General features: G+C 40.5%; 1 protein-coding gene across 6 annotated transcripts in view; it reads left to right on the plus strand.

The window, feature by feature from the left end:
- The window catches only part of SDK1 (sidekick cell adhesion molecule 1), a 384435-nt gene that overhangs the window by 162225 nt on the left and 201277 nt on the right, over positions 1-20933 (plus strand). For 5 of the 6 annotated variants that reach the window (XM_079320405.1, XM_079320404.1, XM_079320403.1 and 2 more), the window contains one exon: positions 15728-15861. In XM_079320405.1, coding sequence (XP_079176531.1) covers positions 15728-15861 — 134 coding nt within the window. Of the gene's footprint in view, positions 1-2859; positions 2986-15727; positions 15862-20933 lie in introns of those variants that run through there. The other variant, XM_079320408.1, reaches the window with a different exon arrangement.

Here is a 20933-nt window from a genome sequence, read left to right on the forward strand (position 1 = left end):
GAAAGATTTTGGAATGGTTGGCAGTTATCCTGGGGAATGAATGCAGGATGTGAGCCTGGGATGCAAAACACCAAGAAATGTCATGCCTGTTTTTAGGAAGGGGAAAAAAAGAAATATGGAAATTAAATGTCAGTCAGCTCACCTCTCATTCCTGGAAAAATATTGTAATAAGCAACCAAAATAATTAATTGTAATCTACTAAACAAAACAAAACAAAAAAAGGTCATTTACCAACAAATAGATATTTATATGTGTCAGAAATGGATTGTGCTGGACCCCCCTGTGGTTGGTAGATACGAGTGGAGCAGCAGATGTCACACATCTTAATTTCAGCAGAGCTTTCAATACTGCACTGTGAGTTGTAAGAAGGTCTGGTCTGCCAGAACTTACCAGCAAAGAGATGGAAAATGGGGAAATTGTACTTTGAGAAGAGTTAGCAGCAGCAGTTCAGTGCTGGGTGATTTGCAAGGTTCCCATCCTGGTAGGATGAGCCAACCAGCACTTTTGGAAGCTGTTTCTTCTGCTTTCATTTGCAGTGATTAAAAGGTGGCTGTTTGGAAAAAGTCAAAATTTGAGCCAAGCCATTGGTAATCTTACAACAGCCCAGAATGCTGACCCCCCTCCAAAAAAATCAATAAGCTGTTTTAAAAATCAGTCTTTTTCAATATAAAAACCCAGACACATCAAGTTGTGCTCTCCATTCAGGTAAGGGTGGAATGTGCAAAATGCCATAAATCTATTGCCAATATTTACTGTACTAAAGCCTCAATGCATGCCAGAAAAATCCAGTAATTTTTCACTTATATCCTTATAAAATACTGAAAACTGTATGTCTGGCCCTGTTATACTGCATTACATACAGAAACCTGAGTTCTTTTCATGGTTCCTGGGTGCATGGTTTATAGGGAGGCAGTTTAGTAGAAACTCCTGTGCTTTATGCTCACGTGGTGAGTCTTCCCTCCTGCTGCTCCTGACTGCAGAAATACATCTTTGGCTTGTTATTATGAAGAATTTTTGCATGTATCTGAAGTTTTTCAGACTCCTTAGAGACCTGCTGCTACTTTTGATGGGAAGTTCTTACAGATGACAAGACAGAGCAGCTGCAGTTGACCACTCACGGGTTACATTTTGTTTTCTTGAGGTCAGGACGGTGGAGTATTGTTCCAAAAACTACTGAAAATTGGCGTGCAGTGGCTGTAAACACACAGGTTCCAAAGCTTTGAGATTTAAATTTGCAGAAGACTCACAGAATGTTGTCCATCTCTTTCAACAGCAGACCCTTAGGAAAAAAATTATGTGTAATTTTTTCTTAATACATGAAAATACCTGTATTTTAAGGACATGAAAGGGCTCTGAGTAAGCATATAATCATTAAATATTCACAGTGTACAAGGTTTAATGTGCACAACATTGAATACAGCAAAGAATAATGCCATAATTATAGCTCCTGTAATAATTATGTTTTATTGTGGCTTCCTTACTTTTTATCCCACAGTTGGCATAAGCTTTTAAGCAGATGCCTTGGGTTTGCCCTTTGCAGCTTATAGGCAGATCACTGCTGTGTTGAATCTGCAGTCAGTCAGCTATTCAGCAATCTCATTTTTCTTTTACTGTTTTGGCAGAGATGAAAAGCAAAGTTTTTAACCTTCCGCTTTCCTGCTATTTATTTGACTACTGGAAGCCAACTTTAAAGCTTAAATAGGAGCACAGGCATTTCCTCACAGCAACACATTACTTTTCTCCCTGGAGTTCTTGAAGCAACTGACTGAAGAAGGAAGTGCAGGCAGTGTGAAGACACAAATGAAGGGCTAGAATAAAATGTAATTTGAGTGGTGTCTTTTTTAATTAACAATGGCTTAGACTCTGCAGCACAGGCCTTCCAACAGCAACTTGCCTGTAGACAGAGAATGTGTTACAGATTTCCTATTATACATAGAATATCTATAGATGTATCCTGTAAAATATAGAGCTTCTGTAGATATATTTTATAATCTGTAGCATATTACAGTCACTCTCTCTATACTTCTATACATTGCTTGTATAGATGTGGAATATACAGAGGGATATTCATTATCACAGAATGAGTGGGTTGGAAGGGACCTTCAAGATCATGCCCTAACACCTCAACCAGACCCTGGCACCCAGTGCCACATCCAGTCTTTTTTAAGCACTCCCAGGGATGGTGACTCCACCACCCCCTTGGGCAGACAATTCCAGTACTTTATCACTCTTTCTATAAAAAACTTTTTCCTAATATTCAACCTGTATTGCCCTTGGCCCAGCTTAAGACTCTGTCCTCTCATTCTGTAATTTGCTGCTTGGAGGAAGAAACCAACCCTCACCTGCCTACAACTTACCTACAAACACCTTTCAGGTAACTGTGGAGATTGAAAAGTCTCCTTTTCTCTGTATATACATATCAAAAATTTAGACCCTGGAATCAGAAGTTTGAACCTGAAGCCAGGCACAAAAACATCATGCAAATGTGGATTTTAGTTCTGGATCATTCTGCTCTGAGGTGCGGGGAGCACTGGATGAAAATATAATTATCCACAAGACTCATTACAGAAATGGAGAAATGATTGGGATCTTTACAAAGGTTCCTCCTAAAACATCTGAAGCTTCTGTGGTATTGGTTTTTCTCTTTGCCCACATCTTCTTCTGGTTTCTTCCTGCAAAACCTTTCAGAATTTATGGGAGGAAATTAACCCCACTGAGCACCTATAGAAGATCCCAAAATCTTTATGGGAATCAGATGCCCAAAGAGGTCCCTCCCTGCAGGAAAGGGCTCAGCTGAGCTGAGTTCATCAGCTGCTCTTACCTCCAGATGAGCTGCAGGCACTGCCACCTGCTCAGCCAGGGGCTAAAAAAGGTTTAGGGTGGCTGCTTGAGACAGGATTGAAACCCCAGTTTCTGGTTTTTTAGGATGTTTTGTGGCTGAAGGCAGCAAAGGAGAGAAGTGGGGCTGTGAGGTCAGTCCTAAAGGTAAAGGTCTTGCTTGCTTTTATTTTGGTGATGGTGTGAGGATTTAGGGGCACGTGATGAAACTTATGAGAGAAAAGGCATTAATTCTGACACTCAGAGTTTTGGGGTTCCTCATCCATCTTCACAGGTCATCTTAACATCATCCTGTACATTTTGGTTTTGAAGTGGCAGTTTTTCCCAGGGCTGGGATGTGGAACAGCCTGGGCTGTGCCTGCACAGTCACTGCTGTGTTCCAGGCTGGAAGTGCAGGAAGTAGTAAAGGGTGATGGCTGGAAGAACAGCATTTTGGGGGCTCAGTAACTCCAATAACCCTCCAGCTGCTTTCCGTGGGAAGAGGAGAATTGCGTTATCTAGGAAAATGCTTTATATTAATGCTGTTCTTGCTGTAGTGATTACCAACAAATAGTATTTTGATAAATCCTTGAAGGCACCAGGGATGCAACTTCTGAGTGACAACAGAAATGTAGGAAAAACATTTCCATACCAAAGTGATGGATTTTGATGAAGAATTTTTTCCTCTCTGTCTCTGCTGCTGTTGGAGTGAGGAGATGCTTTCAAGTGAGACAGTCCCTCTGCTGCCTTAAAAGGGAAAAGAGTGAAGTGGTGTTGGTGCTGCTTCTGCTCTTGAGAGGTGACTTGTGCTCTCAAATATTCCTTTTCAGCTGCTGCTCTGCATTGAAGAGTAAAGAGAGGGAGAGGAAAAGGAACACGTTCCATTTGTGACCTTTGGGTGAAGTCATCTAAACTGAGCAGGCTGGAATTATCTGTAGAGCAATATTGTTGGGTCTTAAAGCTCAAGTCTGGCATGATAACAAACCCTCCCCTGGTGTAGACACTACTGGCTCATTTGTGGCACCGGGGAACAGAATTTAAAATAACGACATCAAAAACCTGGGCTGTTGAATGAGCTGAAGGAGGAACTTCAGTGCTTGAGTTGACAGAAGGATCAATCAAGAGGCAGCTCTGACACCTCTCCCGAGATGTCTGTGTGTTTTTGTGGGATGTGTGCCCTCTCTCCTGCTCATTCTCATACACAAGCACTCAATTAGACACGAGCTGTGCCATGGCTCCCTTTCCCCTGCAGTCTCTGACTTTGCAGAGCTGAAGTGTAGGCTCGTATGGATTGAGGGACTGTGAGCCTGCATGTCTGTGGAATGTAATTCTGAGTTTTAGCTTTAAGTTACAATCCCTGGGTACCTGTTTGACTTCTTTTCTGGGTTGAATATTAACCACTTGAACAATGTGCTTTTACTACCTTGAAGCAAAGAAACTCTGTGAACTTGTTTGTGCCCTTTGCACAAAGATCCTTATCAAGAAATGAGACTTAAGTACTTCAAACCTGCAAGAGGCTGTATTTCTGTTTCTTTATTATTACTAATTTAGCAGGACTTGTTGCCTATGGTCATTTTTCTGATTGTTTTGCGTGATTGAGGGCTTCATTATAACCAAATATATATTTTATCTCTTAATTATTGAGTTAAGAATATATGTGAGAAAAACAAACATTTATCTCCTCATCCTGCATGACTTGTTCCTTATCTCCTCTTAGCTACTTTTGCTTTCAAGGCTTGGTTCTGAGGTTTGTGTATTGCTGTTATTGGCCTCATGAATCTGACTCTCATAAAACACTAATTTTTCCCTTTTTTGTACCATATATTCATCTTAGGAGATAAGAGGTTAATTTTCCTATTTCCTTTAGCAAGGTAGCCTGCAGGGTTTATTTGAGACTTGTTTCTATTTTCCATCTTTCGAGTTCAGTAACAACAGGATTAAAAACTTGGAAGTTACAAACGTAGACGTCTGTCTAATTAAAGGAATTGGCTGTTGGGGCCGTATTTTTCTTTCTCATTAGCATTCTGTTCATTCTGTTTTCTTTCCCTATCTCCCTGTTCCCTACACACTCAGCTTGTAATAAAAGTTGGTTCTTGAATGTAAAGAGCATGTTAATGCACCTGGGAAAAACATGTACAGGAAGGAATTGGATTTGTTTCTATCTAACCTGGTAAGATAGAATGGAATGTTCCAGTGTTTATCTTTACAGTAATAATCAAAGGCTCCTTTCATTGCTCATAAGGATTATTTAAGAAGAAAATTAAGTAAATGTATTTATTTGTTTGTTTCCAACAGGAAAACAATCTCCTATTTTAAGTTTATACCCCTGCAGCCAAGTGATAAGGGCATTTTAATGTTTTCCTGCATCTCTCTTTCCATTTTTATGTGTGGCAGGATTAGGGGAGAGCTGATGCTGCTGCTGCGTAAATGTGAGCAAGCAGAGATCCTCATTACAGGGCAAAGTGGATAAAAAGAGTCAGTAACTGAAGGTGATGGAACTGTTGTGTCTACTGGCCATTAAGTGGGTAATAGAAGCTCCCCTCCAGATGAGGGGAATCGCAGGGAGCAGCATTTTGCTGCGTTGCAGGAGCAAATCCCTAAAACCTCTGCAGCAGGGATGTCTGTGAGTACAGAGATAAATACATGGAGACAGATTGCTGCAGAGACTTTGGGGGCATCAGAGGTTTTCTGTTCTGCTCCAACTCTTGGGTGGAATTACTTGCACGGGCAGGGTGTGGAGCACTCTGGAACACGAGCTGGGCTGGCACCACGTGCGCCTCTTCCCCACGATTTGTGAGTTGTTCTGCCGTGCAACTCAGCCAAGTGTTTGTTCAGCACTGAGAATAAAAATGCTCTGCAAAGCCTCTTGTACCATAAAATCAAAGAAACCACACTGTGTCTCCTGACACTTCAGGGTTTCCTTGGCCTGCTGGCTGGGCACAGTGTTTATGGATCGTGCAGCAGATGCAAACAAGGCAGGGCTGCCCCTCATTAGAGGGAAAGTGTGGTGCTTAAAGCTTCAGTATTGGGAGGGAGTTGGAGTTCTTCACTTTTTATTTTACCTCTGGGACTATTTCTAAAGTAGAAATTGCTGTCATTCCACCAGAGGACTGGCCAGATTTACTGCAGGAGTTTTGGCCTTCTGACTTCCTTAAGCTTTACAGCCAGAGCTCCTGAATGTATTTCATTGCTCTAGGGCAAGGAAATTTGTGTCATTAGACTCAGAAGTCAAATATGCAGTAAGTCATACAAAAACACCTGTGTCTTGATTTCAAGTAATTTAAAAATCAGTGGAGTTGAGAGAGTACCTATGTGCCCAGATTTGGTAACACCACCCACACTGAAAGTATAAAAATGTGTATGGTCCTTGAATTGTGTGTCATTTACACTTGAGTTGGCCACTGACATGTTCGTGATGAGCTGGAGACAAGGCTGCAATGAGGTTTCAAGGAGGACATACAAATGGGTCCCAAAAAAGAGCCTTACTCTAGAATATGTAAAGTTATATTCTGGGACCCTTTTTATTTTAAATGATTCTGATGTTTACACTGAGGTTTCATAGATCCTACTGTAGGTAGTGTTACTTTGCCTGGGTCTGGGATCATCAAATGCTTAGTTGCAGGTATAGTTCTTCTTATCTTCTCAATTTCTTACATAAACCTTCTCATAGCTTTGCTTTCCATCTTTTAGAATTCTGTAGCTTTGCTGCACAACATCTTTATGTATACTTGGCTCATTAATTGTAAAGAAATAGTCCTCCTTTTATTTCTGAGAAATTTTCCATTTGTACTTTAGACTAACAAGGTACCCCTAAGTTAAAAGATAAAGTGCTATTGATAGAACAATATTTCCCAGTGGTTTACTGTGCTGTTTCACACACTACTGACAGGAAATCCTGTTTGGGCAGAAATCACAACAGAAAATGCTCTGATATTACACACTTTTCATTCCAGTGTTTGGCCCCATCTGTTCAACATTTGGTTCAATGAATCCAACATGGCTTAGACTTTGTCACTGCATGGCCTATTTGTGATAGAAAGAAGGACTTGCTCCTTTCTTTTGAATTTCTGCTTATTGCTTTCTTTAGCCAGTGTTTTTTATGTTTCATTGTCACTAACTTGAAGTGCTTGGAAATGTTTGCAGTATGGACACTAGAAGGACATTTAAAAAAAGTAAATCTGTGATTGACTGGCTTGAAGTTTCTACTGCTGAATCACTGTCAGTAATGACCAGGATTTTGTGGAGTCTGGCTGTTTGTTGCTGAGTGCATCTGCACCCAGTACAAGGGGATTCTGCTGAAGGAAGTTGTGCAGTTCCATGGAATTCTGCAGTTTGGAAAGCAATGCTCACCTGTCTGGTGTGCTGAGCTCAGGAGATGTTTAAGGAGTTGAACATCAGTGCTTTGCCTGAAGTCAAATGCCTGGCAGTCAAACTGGAATGCAAGGGGAAGTAAAGAGTATTAAGATTTTAGCACTTGCATAATCTTCTAGATCTTTTGAGTGCCACAGGTACTAACTACTTAAGTCTCTAGATAAATTTTTCTGCCTAAAAATAAGCATATACATGTGCTATCTTTTTTCTCTCTTGGCAAACACAGATTTGCCAGGCTGCAGGGCCTGTGCTCAGCTTCTGCTGCACAGCAGCAGTGTGTGTCCTAATGGTGTGTGAGTAGAAATGACCCCACAAAATCCCTATTTTGATGTAGACAGCAAACCTGAGACACTCTAATAACCCTGTATGATGGATCTGCAGCAGTAACACAAATGCTGGTCTTGGCAAACTGTGGTGCTGTACATAGATAGTGTTTGCTGTTGTATCGATCCGTGCCTCTAAATCTTTAATTATCTTTCATAGTAAAACTTGTCTAAATAAATTGCTGTAGTGCTGCTGCTCTCTGGCAGCAGCAGAGGTTGATGCTTGGGTCAGTGGCTACTTTTTACCATATCCTTTGCTGAAAGATTTGGTGCCATTAAAAAGATGGGTAATAGATCTAAAACTAAGGGGCTACTAGAGTGTCAGTCCTGATGTACAAGATTCCCTCCTACAAGTTATGTGTTTTAGTTTTTCCTATCCCTTGGAGTGTTTATTAACACCTGGAACAGCTTGGTGCTGTTCCTCTTGCTTGTAGAGCAAGTGTGGTACACCTGGATATTTATTTTGCTGGTTTGAAGCTGGGGATGCATTTTTCTGGCACTAGAAGGAAACCAAAGCCTTTGGTTGATACAATAAGAAGTAGCCACTGCAGGTACTGGTCTCTTGAGGTCTTTCATGTGTGAATTTCATCTTCAGTGATGAAAATCAGCTGCCATCAGGTTTGCTGGTTCCACACAGAGGATTGCTGTCCCTGCTCTGTGTACTCTGGAAATCAGTTTAAAATATACTCACATGAATTTTGCTGCTGAAGGAGTTTTTCATCTGAGAAAACCGAGCAAATACATTGCCAAGCCCAAGATTTGATATTTTATTTCCAAATGGTGTAGCTATTTCAGTTGCTGTGATACAGATTTCTGAGACTCCAAGACTAGGTGTTCTCAAACCTAACTTTTTGTGCCAGATCTTATTCTCAGCTACACCTATGTGAAAATTCAGATGGTTCTGAACAAGGTATGTGTGAAATCAGGAATTAAAAAGGCAGAGATGGTGCTGAGGCAGATTCAGGAACATTAATAAAGGAATGTTGGGAGCATTTAAGTAGGCACAGTTGTGGCACATCTAAATATATGTGTTAAATATGCTGTTAAGAGGTTGAAGTTTCCTTTGTCATTGTTGCATGATCAATTATCCCTTCAGGGCATCGCCCTGTGACAGGGCCATGCTGCTGCTAATTTGTTTTATAGTTAGTGCAGTTCACAGCCATGGCTTATGTACTCAGAATAAAAACAAATGTGTCTCAGTGAAGTAATGGTACAAATATACAATATTCAACAGGAAACCCTTCCACTCTTCACCACAAAGCACTACAGCACATACCATTATGCTGACATGTTTTATCAGAAATGAAGATATAATTTAATAACACAAGTTTTCATTCCACAGTGAAGGAAAGGGGAACAAATCAGGGTTTAAAAAAAAACCCCAGCACCTGAAATAATCAATTCAGGAGAACTATCATAAAGTGAAGCAATATTCATGTCTATCTCTGAAAATTGAACTATAAAATCCCAAATGATTACAAATAGTCTTTGTGCTTGCTGTCAGCAAAGTCAGCCAGCTGTGTAAATCAACAACCTATGGTACTTTTTAACTGCAATGTTTTGTTTAAATAACCCATTTGTATTTAAAAAAAAAATAAAATCCACTATTTTTCCTGCCCATGGTTGCCAGGATTGTCCATGGCAACAGCTGGTGACGGCACAAGTGGAGTTCAAAGTGTTGATTATACCATAAACTGGAGAGGGAAGAAAAATAGAAACCCTGCTTACAAATATCTTGAATGCTGTAAGAGTTTTATAAGAAGAGGAGGCTGGAGAAAATTCACTTATTTTATTCTTTGCTTTCTGTTATTGACTGAGATATGTATTTTGTCTTGAAAGTCTGGTTTGTTTTTTTTTTTTTTCTATTAGCCTGAGAAGTGCTGTTGCTGATGTGGCACATCCAGCCACACCTCAGTGTGGTTCAGCAAGATAACACCCAGGAGCTGGGATTTAAGCATATTCAAGTTCTTATATCAGCTGTGCTAACTCTTGCTGTTTAAAATGTAATAATAATCTAAAAATTTTTAAAAACCCAAACAAAACCAAAAGAGCAAAGTTGTGTGATAATAATTAAGCTGCATTAAGTAAGAATTGAAGCTGCTGAAAACCTGGGGAGAGGAAAAAAACAGTTTTAACATAAATAGTGCACTTAGGAATTATTCCTTAGTTTGTTGCTGGAATTCCTTGCCTCTGGATTGGCAGCATTGTCTCTCCCTGTAAACATCTCTCTCATGATCAATTATTTAGTGATTATTTGGGTTTTGTTTTCTGGGGTTCTTAATCTCTAGACAAGCAATTGCTCGATATGGGCATGATTTAAAAATAAACATTTGGGATAATTCATCTGAGCATCTTTTCTGGGAACTTCTGTCTCCAAAGACCTAAAATAAGCTTTCTGAGGGCGAGCTGCTAAGATTTTTATAACAAGACTCAATATTTGGTGATTCTGCTTAAATCTGAGATTTTGTAACAGTCCTGTACGTATATGAAGATGCTTGTGATGAGTTGAGGGGGTTTTTTGTTTGTTTTAAGTGTTCTCCTGCACATCACATTCTCTGGATGATTCTTTGGATCAGATAGTGGGAGAGGGGGAGAGTGGATGGTTGTGATAGTGTTTTGGTGCTGTTTGAATTCTTGACTTACCCTCACATTTAAATCTAATAGCCAGGACTGAGTGGAGGCCGTGCTGGGTAAGAAACAGGGTTATTTCTTCTATTTTTTTTCCTTTTTTTTTTTTTTTTTCAGTGATACTGCTGTTTTCAAACCCCCTTGTGAGGTTTGCCTGTTGCTCAGTCACTTATTCTTTCCCAAGTACAAGGTTTTGAGCTTGTTCACTGAACTGCAAACCTCTCAGTCAGTAGAGAGGCTTGCAGCAGATCTCCTGCATTTGTAATTCTGATTCTGTCTTTCAGAGTCTTTGGGACTTTATCAGCAGATTTAGTAAGTGAGATCTATATTCAGTCAACAAACACCAATGAAAATATTAAGCCAGGCCAAAGACAGACCCTGTGGGTTTGTACCTGCTCTCACTTTCCAGTCAGGTTGTGGATCAGTGATGATTTGTCAAGTGTAGTTTTCCATCCACTTCCTCTCCAGCCTTATATTTGCTTTGCACAGCCCAGTCTTGGTGCAGTGTTTTCATGGAGAAGCACAGGGAGCAGTGTCTACAGCCTTGTTAAACCAAGACCCTGCAAGCACCAAAAGCAGAGAATTGGGAAGCCAATTATAAAATGTGGAAATTCTGCTGTTTATCTCAATTCCTGCTGGAAATACATCTGCTAAACCCATCTATAGCTGGTTGTCCTTCATTTCATGGCAGTGTTTGTCCTCTGCCTGGCCATTAGGACTGTCTTGGTTATTCTTGTGTAACCTTGGGACGTTTCTATGACTAGAAATCCCAGTCACTACCCAGAAACATGTGTTGTACCCTGACATATCTAGAGCAGCAATATATGAACTGCCCTGTTTCTAAATTCAGTGTAGTTTTACTTCATATTCAATGCCTGTGTAGGTATAAAATTTTTATTAATAGATGGTTGATTTGCAATAACACTGTACCTGGAACCTGAATAATATCCCATGAAACTGCTATCCAGGCACAGCTCTTGGTGCCCTGTCCCTGTGGAGATGCTGCTCTGCAGCACAAACACAATTTTTTTTCTCTGTGACTGAGTCCTGAGAAACACAGGCTGGTTGTGAGAGACATGTATTTAAATGATTTTGATTAATAATCCCCCCTGAGCACTGGGAGCCATGAGGTGCTGAAATTCTGGCTGGGTTAAGCTGTGCATGCCCAGGGATCCCCTGGAACTGCAGCAGATCCCTGCTTTTCCACCAGGGGAAACCCATGGGGGAAGTCTTGCAGTAATTATTTTGTTATTATTCCATAATCTCTCCCTTTTCTGTGTGCATCACTGTTATCCCATCCTGTCTGGGGCATGGGGAGATTGAGCCTTGCTGTGTGTAGTGTGGACAAAAGTTTTTGGAAGGGGAGCAGAGGCTCTCCAGTAAAAAAATACATGGTATAGAGGGATTGATAATCATGTTAGCTGGAGGTAATATTGGAAAAGAGGCTTTGTGGAGACCTTAGTATTAAAATACTGCACACTGGCTCAGGGGCAGATGGTGCTTTCTGAGAGAGAGCCTAATCAGGTTACTCTGATTTTCATTTTATGTTTTTATAACCCAGTATTATCTACTTTTGGTGTAATCTGGTAGACTAATAACAAATATCTAACTTTGGGGAATTATCCACTTGTAGAGTAGATTTTGGTATTTTCACATTAAAACATTATTAATCTAAATCCACCTATTTGAGATGCTGAAGGGTTCATTTGCAGCATTCGCTCCAAAATTTTTCTCTTAAAGGCCAGAAGAATGTCATCCCCTTTGAAAAACTGTCTTTACAAGTAAAAGTCTGATTCATGTCCCACTGATTTTAACAAGAGAATTCCCATAAGCTTTAGATCAAGCTTAGAGATGATTGGCAGCAGAGTTTATAGTATTTGGACAACTTGAAAAGGTGCAATTAAAAATTCCAGAGTGCACAGATTCATAGAATGCTTTGAGTTGGAAGGGACCATAAAAATGAACTATTTCCTGTGCCATGGGCAGGGATGCTGTACTTTAGAACAAGTATCCAAGTGCTCAGTGCTGACTGCAGTGGGGGGAAGTGAGGAAACCTCAGAAGGTGCAGTTCTGTGTTCTGGTGTTTAAATAATGGGCTGTGTGATGTTGTGTCCACCCCTGCTGCCTTTTCCCATCCCTTCAGTCCATAACTTTTGGTTAAACAGCATCCCCTAATCACAGTTTGTCACCTCAAAGGCCCCTTTGCTTTGAGATCAGTCTGGGTCAGTCTCCAGCTCCTTTTGTGGTGATGAGATGTTTTTGGAGATGATAACCTTGGATCCACTGTTACAGCCACTCCCACTGCCAGCCCTGTCTGCTGTGCTCCCAACAGGCTCCAGAGAAATCCTAAAAATTCTTCTATTAAAAAGTGTGCTTTAAAATGCTCCTTTCCTAGGCTGGAGAAGTCCCAGAGGATCACTCTGCTTAGTTTGCTTGCTGCTTGCTCCTGTCTTGAAAATGTTAGATTGAGTTAAGTTCGATACTGCTTTAAAAAAGCAATATTTATATTTTTCATGAGTTCTGTGCTGGGTATGAATTACTGACAGGTCCACTCCATCTGCTGCAGTCATCTTCATCAAATGTGCTGCTAAACTGAGCACCCAGGAATCAGATTTTCCTTGGAACATCAGAGTGGTGCTGTCAGAATTTAAAAGTTATATCAGACAATGAAAACAAACAATAAGCCCAAGAAAACATATTAAGCCAGTTTTGGGGTTCTTTGTGCAGCTGTTGTGCAAAAAGTGGCTACAGCCCTGGAAAGAGCTTCAGATTTAGAAACACTGGAATTAATGAGTCCTTAAAATGTGACTAATTGATTTCCTGATGCACAGGGCTCACACGTGATCTAAATAAAACTCCCAGACTCTGCAGCCTGGGAGGGCTCCTGGCTGCCTCCATACCTGCCTTCACTTAATGATCTCAGGCTGTTCCATTTTTCACAGATCTATTAAGATATCAATAACTCATTTGGGGAGCTTTAATTTAACTTTGACCATGTAATTGATGGCCCCTAAGAGCTGCCTTCAGGAGTTGCATTATCTCCTCTTTTTTTTTCTATACAAATTAATATCAAACTTTTATTCTTATGTAGATTGTTTTCTAACAATTTACTAATTTACTTACTTTTCACTCACAAATGTTATGTTTTGCTCACACCCCAGTAAAATTTGTGTATCAAAATTTAAAAGCCCCACTTCAACAATTTCCTTCATAAATATTTTCATTTCCTTTGTTCTTGATTATCATATAATGAGCTCAATGGTTTAAGTTTAAAAATTTTCAGCCAATTTAAGCAGATAGTAACTGTGTTCATCTCAGCAGTATTCAAGGATCACCTTTAAAACTTGGGGTGCAATTTTGCCTGAATTCAAAGCAGTCTGAAATATATTTCAGTATTTTCAAAGAATCTTTCTAAGGCTACTTTCTTTAGAATTGAAGTAGAAATGAGTGTGAATGTAATTGTCTTGTAATATTCAATTATTAGCACAGCACTGGAATGTTATCTTTATTTGCTCTATCAAATGTCTTATTAATTGTATTTTCTATCCTCACTCTGTAAATCTATCACAGTTTCTTTGATTAATTTTCTAAATCAATTAAACTAGTACAGTCTTGTTGAATAACAAAAATTGCTGAGATTTTTTTTAATAGTTTTTACAATAGAAATTGCAAAGGAAGATGTAAACAGAATCTTTAGGTGATGTGTGATGACTGATTTCAGATCTGAACATTTAGCTTCATTTTTCATCAATTTTTAAAATTATTGTCTGGAGCAGAAGTGTGAGCAGCAGCTGGGGGGTTTCAGCCTGGAGAAAAGGAGGCTCAGGGGCCCTTCCTGCTCTGCAGCTCCCTGACAGGACAAGGAGAAATGGCCTAAAGCTGCACCAGGGAAGACTTAGGTTGGAAATGAGGGAAAATTTCTTCACCAAAAGGGTTCTCAAGCCCTGCAAAAGCTGCCCAGGGCAGTGGTGGAGTCTCCATCCCTGGAGGGATTTCAGAGCCATGAGGATTTGGCACTGGGGGCATGTTCAGGGCTGGACTCCATAGTCCTAAAGATCTTTTCCAGCCTGAGTGGTTCTTTGATTCCATTTCAGCTTTACAGAAGTTCAGGTTTCTTTGTATCCACATCAGGAAATTGAAGTGTTATGAATTAAATGCTTTGAACAGCCGTGTTCTCACTGTAATTTCTGATACTTTCCCTATGTATAAAAACCAGTTTGTTGCTCTAGGAATGTGTCATTTCCACTGTTCCTTTAAATGTTTTTTCAGAGCAAAATAGCTGTTTATTACTAAGGGTAACCACCCCATGGCAAAACAGGAGGATGGAATGCAGGGTGTTTATTATTGACTGATTAGTGCACAAATGCTTTGACTCAGTGCTGATTCTTTTCGAGCCTATTGATGTGTGAACTTGTTTCTTCCAGTATAATAATTTCATAAGTTGTTTCACCCTCACGCTCAGTGTTATATCTAATAGCACAGCTAAACTCAGCATGGCTTCTCATCAAGTATTAAAAGTGAAGGAATTTTCCTCCTCCCAGCCTTACACTCTGATTTCCAAGTCTGTGCCTGTCCCAGGCTGCAGCAGATGAGCTTTCTGCTCCACAGGCTTTCCCTGGAACTTTACATTTTCATTTCTTTCTGGTTTTTGAGCTTCCTGTGTCCTGTTCCTCAAACCCTTGAATATTTTCCTCTTTTCTCTAGGTTAATCCTTTTTCTTTTATAGTCAAGGAAGAGGTGTCTAATCCATGTGAAAAGTGAAGTAGCCAAGTGTGTAATGTTGCCTGTGAGGGAGTTCACAGGAACCTTTGTTATGCAGCAGCTCTTGAGAACAGACTTGTGTTAGACAATGAATTTATTGACTCCCTCAGGCCCACACCAGTTACCTACAGGGTCATGCTGCCCTACCTGCTTTGGATGAAAGGAAACCCCTCCCTATCCACACACAGATCATCTCTGTTACTTGCCTGTGATGAGGTGATAAGTGGTGATGCCATAAATGCAGAAAGTTTACCTTTGGAGGTTCTGCTGCCTTTGATTTTTTTACTTTTCTTATTCCAGTGAACTGTGTTATTCCTTGAGTGTCACTTTTTAATAGGCTGCCTTTCACTTGTTGAGAAGGTTTTCTATAAATCTGGCTTTGCAGCAGTCTGATTGCCAGAGTTGTCACCCCACAAAGATGCAGCCTGGTGGTCACTGGTGTCATTTGTTGTTTCTTTATTGCCATTTAAACTGCCCATGTTTCACGTGTTCAAGTGTTTTCTGTGTCACCATAAGCATCTTACATGATCTAAACAGAGCAGAGGGGTCTGAGATCTTTATTTCCTGTAAGTGTATGGTCACAAAATCCTCTCTTCAGTGCCATGGTCTGGTTGAGGTGTTGGGCTGGGATGGACTAAATGATCTTGGAGGTCTCTTCCCACCTTGTGATTCTGTGTTTGTGTATTTGAAGTGAGGCTGATTTTGATTCTGCAACATCTTGATTTATGTGACCATGATATTGAATATGATATTAGGCTGTCAGGTCTGAAGTGTTGAGTGGATAACATTCTTCTGGTTTCAATGTGATTTTTCTTTTCCCTAAACAGAGCCATCACTCTGGAGAACCAGCTGGTGATCCTGGAGGTGTCACTGATGGATGCAGGAGGTTACTATGTCCAGGCAGTCAATGAAAAGAACGGGGAGAACAAGACCAGTCCCTTCATTCATCTCAGTGTAGCACGTGAGTATCCAAATTGTGGAGACTGTGCTGGGGCTGCAGACAGGGCTCACACAGGCTGCCCAAATCAAAAGAGCATTGCTAACAAAAGATTGGACCTTTAAAGGAGGTCAGTGTTTCCTGCTTGGTTTGGAGCACACTGAACTCCTTGTGCAAAAGAGGGACCTAAGAGAGGAGATGCCCTCCACAAATCACCCTCAGAGCCCTTTGTCTGGTGTTTGCTTTGTGCAAGGCAGGTACATGATGATATCCCTCACTGTTTATTGTGAAGTTGTGGTTATAATTTCTTTTTAATGCAGGTGTTTATAATGTGTTGTTTTCCATTGTGCCTAAGTAAACAAGTCATCCTACTGAGTGCAAATTTATTTATGAATCTATTCCCAGTTTATGGCATTATTTTTACCTGGAGTTATCACAGAGTCCCAGGGAACATGCATTTCATTGTTATTACTTATTAATTTACATTACATGGGTTGTATTAACACCACCACTCCAGAGATATTCCATGAGTGGGTTTTACAGCAGAGCAGATGGAAAAGCAGCAGAGCACTGGGGTCAGGGAGATGGCTGAGGCTGCCAAGGTGCACATTCAGCAGAAATGTGCACGTGCAAACTCTTGTAAAACATCCAGTAAACCTGTCTGCATGAAAAATTAATATTCTAAACATGTGGAATGGCTTGAATCCTTGTATGAGGCACTTGATAAAGGCATTATTTATGTAGCAGTGAGGAGAGGGAGCATCTCAGTGCTGTGGGAATGGGGAGGTTCCTTGTTTTGCTTTTGGAGACAGGGAAGAGGTGATGGTGTAAATCACTGGTGACAGTGGCAGCCTTTATAATTTGGGCTTCTAGAAGATTCAGGACTCAGCTCTAGATCAATGGCATTATGAGATGTCCCAGACCTCTTGATCTTGTGTAGCATTAGATTTTGGACCATCCCTGGTGACTCATTTCCTTACAACAGCAAGCCTTGGGAAGTCTGGGTTTCTGGGCAGGAAATTTGGGAAACTGCTTCTGGAACTGTGCTTATGTCTGTCAGAAGATCATCTGAAACATTATGATCCTGTGAAACATTCAATTTCTAAGAAAATGTCATTTTTCTACTAAAATTCCTGATTGAGTTTCAAGGAAAGCTGTTTTTAGACAAACATGGGGAGCCTCGTAGAGGGCTGGGGGCAGCAGCTGGATGGGTTGACAGGCAGCAAGAGACAAAAAGCTCTGTTTTCTTCCAGACAAGTATCTAAACTAAATGAACTGCTCAGGGGGTTCATGTGTGTCTTTCTGAAGTGGAAATAATATTCCAAATCCACTTGTGAATTCTGGCTGTTCTGTGGCACGTAGATTGTAAACATTATTATTTCTGACAGTATGAAGAGGTTTGCTAACACTTTAGTAATTTCATTTTTAAAGCAAATTTGTGTTGTTTGTATTATGTGACCAATAGCATACTTCCCACTTTAATTTCATGTCTTAATTAATGCTAGAAATAGTCTGTGATCATGCATGCATAACAAGTGCTATGCAAAGCAGAAGGTGATATGGGCATATGGAAAAGAAAACACTCCAAAATGCTCCCAGACTTGATACCATGAATGCAAAGTCTGCCTGGAATGTGGCAAATAAGAAAGATAAAATGGATAAAAGAAAATGAAAGATAAGACAACATGGAAAGCCAGAAATGAATTTGCTTTTAGAATTAATGTCAGCCAATGAGGTTTTCAAACTGAGACCTTGATACCCAGGGTTATTAAAGCTCTGTGTGTGTGTGCTGAAGGAAGGCACTGGCTGTAAGGCATTGGAGCCTGTAAAGAAAATTGGATTAACGTGGTTGTTCTGAACTTTGATCTGGGGAGGAAACTTATGTGATACATTACATAGAAATGAATAAACATTTTTGGTCTGGTAACAGAAAATAATCAGGCAAAAATACAGTCCTGAAGCAATATGCAGAAAATGGTTGCTGAAAAATGACATATTTTGGAAGAGTAATAAAGAATTCAAGCAAGAGGTTGGAAGCAGATTGTTAAAGGTAACACAGATGAGGAAGATACTGCATTGACTTGTCACTATCTGAATCTTATGGGATGTTAGGAGTGATGGCACTTGTAACTTTCCATTAGGACATGTATAAAATTTAAAAACAATTTAATCAAAATCCAATAAACCCCAAGTAAAGCGGAATAGCCAATCTCTGTGCAAGTAGATTATATATTAATTATTGAGTACAACCTTGTGCATGACTCAGCATGCACACTGCCACAGTTATTGAGGGCAGGAGGAAAAAATCCCTATAGATAATTCCCAGAGCAGTGATTCTCTGAGAACAGTGTTAGATATGCACAGCTCGTTATTCCTTGAAGGAGACCAGTGTCAGATTTGCTTCAGCCTGTAAGAAAAGCATATTTGCAGAATCATTCCAACAGCTGAGAAAGCTGTAAGCTCTCCTGTTCTGCTCCAAAGTACAAGAATGACAGCAGAGAAAGGTCTGGCTCTGAGCTGAGCAGAGGATGAGTTACAGGGCCTTATATTGCAGATTAAAGTCGCTGTTGAATTGTGGCTGAAGGTAAATGGAACTTGAGCATCACCTGGAAAATACACTGAACTGTCCTTCAATTAATAACTGTATTTGATACATGTGGTATAAAAAGATTAGAGGATGTTGAGCATGCTTCAAAAACAGTCTAAAAGCCCCAATCCCATTGAATCCTCCAGTGGGGCTCTGAGTATTAATAGTAAAGACATTTGTTTCCTGTCAGTCTAAACTGCAGCTCACAGAGTCCAACACTGTGAAGTCTCACACCCACCCATTGCCCTGCCTGCAAACAGCTCCCAGAGACACCCTGCAGGCTTGCCAGGGTTGTTTTGGCTGTGCTTGGGTTTGCATTTCCATCTTCTGAGGTTGGCCACACAAGGGAAATGAAGGCAGCAGAGTGCCAGGGCTTAGGGGAATGCTCAGTTTTTTGAGATATTTGGGTGTTTCAGGTACACACCCTGTCCCCATCACTCCTTACACACCCCTGGTGCAAAGGCACTAAAGATTTTTTTCCCAGTAGATCTGGTCACTCTGTGAAAGATCCAAATATTGAGCAGTGTTTTTCCTTCACAGCTGAGCCCCCAGCTTGGCTGAACACCCATGTTCCACAAGCCTGCCTTAAACCCATGTGTCTGAATGTGACACGGGGTGAGATCCACCCAGCTCTGCTTGAAAACCACGGATGTTTCTGTCAAGTGGACTCATTTCCACTGATTTCAGGAGAATTAGATCATCTCTGAGGTGGCAGGCTCTTGGGGAAACAAAAATTATGTCCAACAGGCAGCATATCAGGAATAACGTCACATCTGAAATTAGTGTGAGGTGTCATAAATTAGTCCTAAATTTAAAATGTCTTAAAATGAGTTGAACTGTGTACTACACTAATGAAAATCTTGCCACTTTTTTTTTTTTTTTTTTTTCTCTTTTTAACCATATGTCAAAGCTTTCGTGTAAATAACACAAAACTTTGGCTTGGAAAATCGGAAAGTCTGAAAGTCAAGAGTTTGGCAGTGGAAATAGTAACAACACTTGCTTTGGATTTTAACTCCAATTACTCACTTACTCCTTGTTGAGAATTCACTATTGCTGCTTAGGAGGGTTTCAGTATTAACTCCATTGCTGGAACTTCCTAACTTGATTGGAACAGTGTGAGGATTAATCTGGTACAAGCTTTTGGGATGTAAATACTGCTCTTCAATAACAACACTTGGAAAATCCTAAATGTTTTATTCCTGTTTCCCCCTATTGAGCAATAGGGTTTGATGATGGTATCGTAAATGGATCCTGAATTCTTTAGGCTCTTTCTTTCATATGCCCATTCTCCCACAGCCAGACATACCCTACAGCAGAGCTGGTCAATTCTGTTCCTAAGGATTGTGACTTGTCAGAGAATAAAGTGACATTCTTTGATCTTACAAGTGCTGGCAGGGCACCTAAAGATTGAAGTGTTTATTCAAGTAAGGCCATCATAAAACCCTCACTTCCATGAAGGCTGTTCTCAGTGTAACAGCTAAATATTTCTGAATCTGCATCACAACTCCTCTGGTTGTAGTATGGAACTTAAAAAATAAACAACCAAAATCCAACCAAACAAAAAAACCTCAACCCCCCACATCTTCAAAAGTAATGATGGAAAAAATCTCACAAACCAAAACCTGCAGAAACGCCCAAACAACAACAAAAAAAATTAGTACATGGTATTTGCTGTTGGCTGTGCCACTTTTGCATGAAGGCTTTTTGAGGGTAAAGGGGGAGCAGGGGTGTTTAGAGCTTCTTAATGAAACCACGAGGGATTTTAGTATGTAAGTCAAGAGTTTAAGTGGGTTTATTAGAAGGAGGAGGCGGAGGGAAGATTCATGGGGAGCTTTTTATTGCTGTGAGGAGCTGGCTGAGCTATTCCCTGCAGGACACTCAGTCTGTGTCCTTCCACTTGATGAGGTGACACCACAGCCAGGCTCTGGAACCACTTGGGAAGAAGTTGGCAAAGCCCTGGTGAGATATTTCCATTCTTGACTTCAGCCCAACGCTTTATGTGAGCACCACCGGCCTGGTCCTGGAATCTGCTAACAGTGTGCTTGGCTTTTCCTGAGTCTGATTGAAACATTTTATAAAAAATGTGGGTCTCTAAATGATCTCAGTGGCTGGTTTGCAGGAGGTGGGTGTGTGTAAGCTGCTGTGGCAGTTTAGATGGTCCTGCTTCAGTTGGTTTTGTGGCGCTAATCGCCCGGAACTGCAATTCAGGGCCCTGCTCCTGCACCTCTCGTTAGGCTGTGAAATATTGAGATGCATGTCGCTCCAATAGATTTATTAGGAAATTAGATAGTCCCCAGACCTGTTGCAGAACACTCTGTGTCTCTTGGTGTTACCAGCCTGATGTCATTTTCTGATGCGGGCTTCGTGAAAACAGAAAACAAGATTGATGAAAATTTTAAAAACCTTGCCAGCCAGCATTTCTGAAGAGTCAAAGATAATAAAGCCAATTATCATTTAACGAAGATAAATTTTTCCCTTGGGTGCTGGCAATGCTTAAAAAAAGTAGTAG

The sequence above is a fragment of the Erithacus rubecula genome, assembly GCF_903797595.1.
Source record: "Erithacus rubecula genome assembly, chromosome: 17".
Lineage (NCBI taxonomy): Eukaryota > Metazoa > Chordata > Aves > Passeriformes > Muscicapidae > Erithacus > Erithacus rubecula.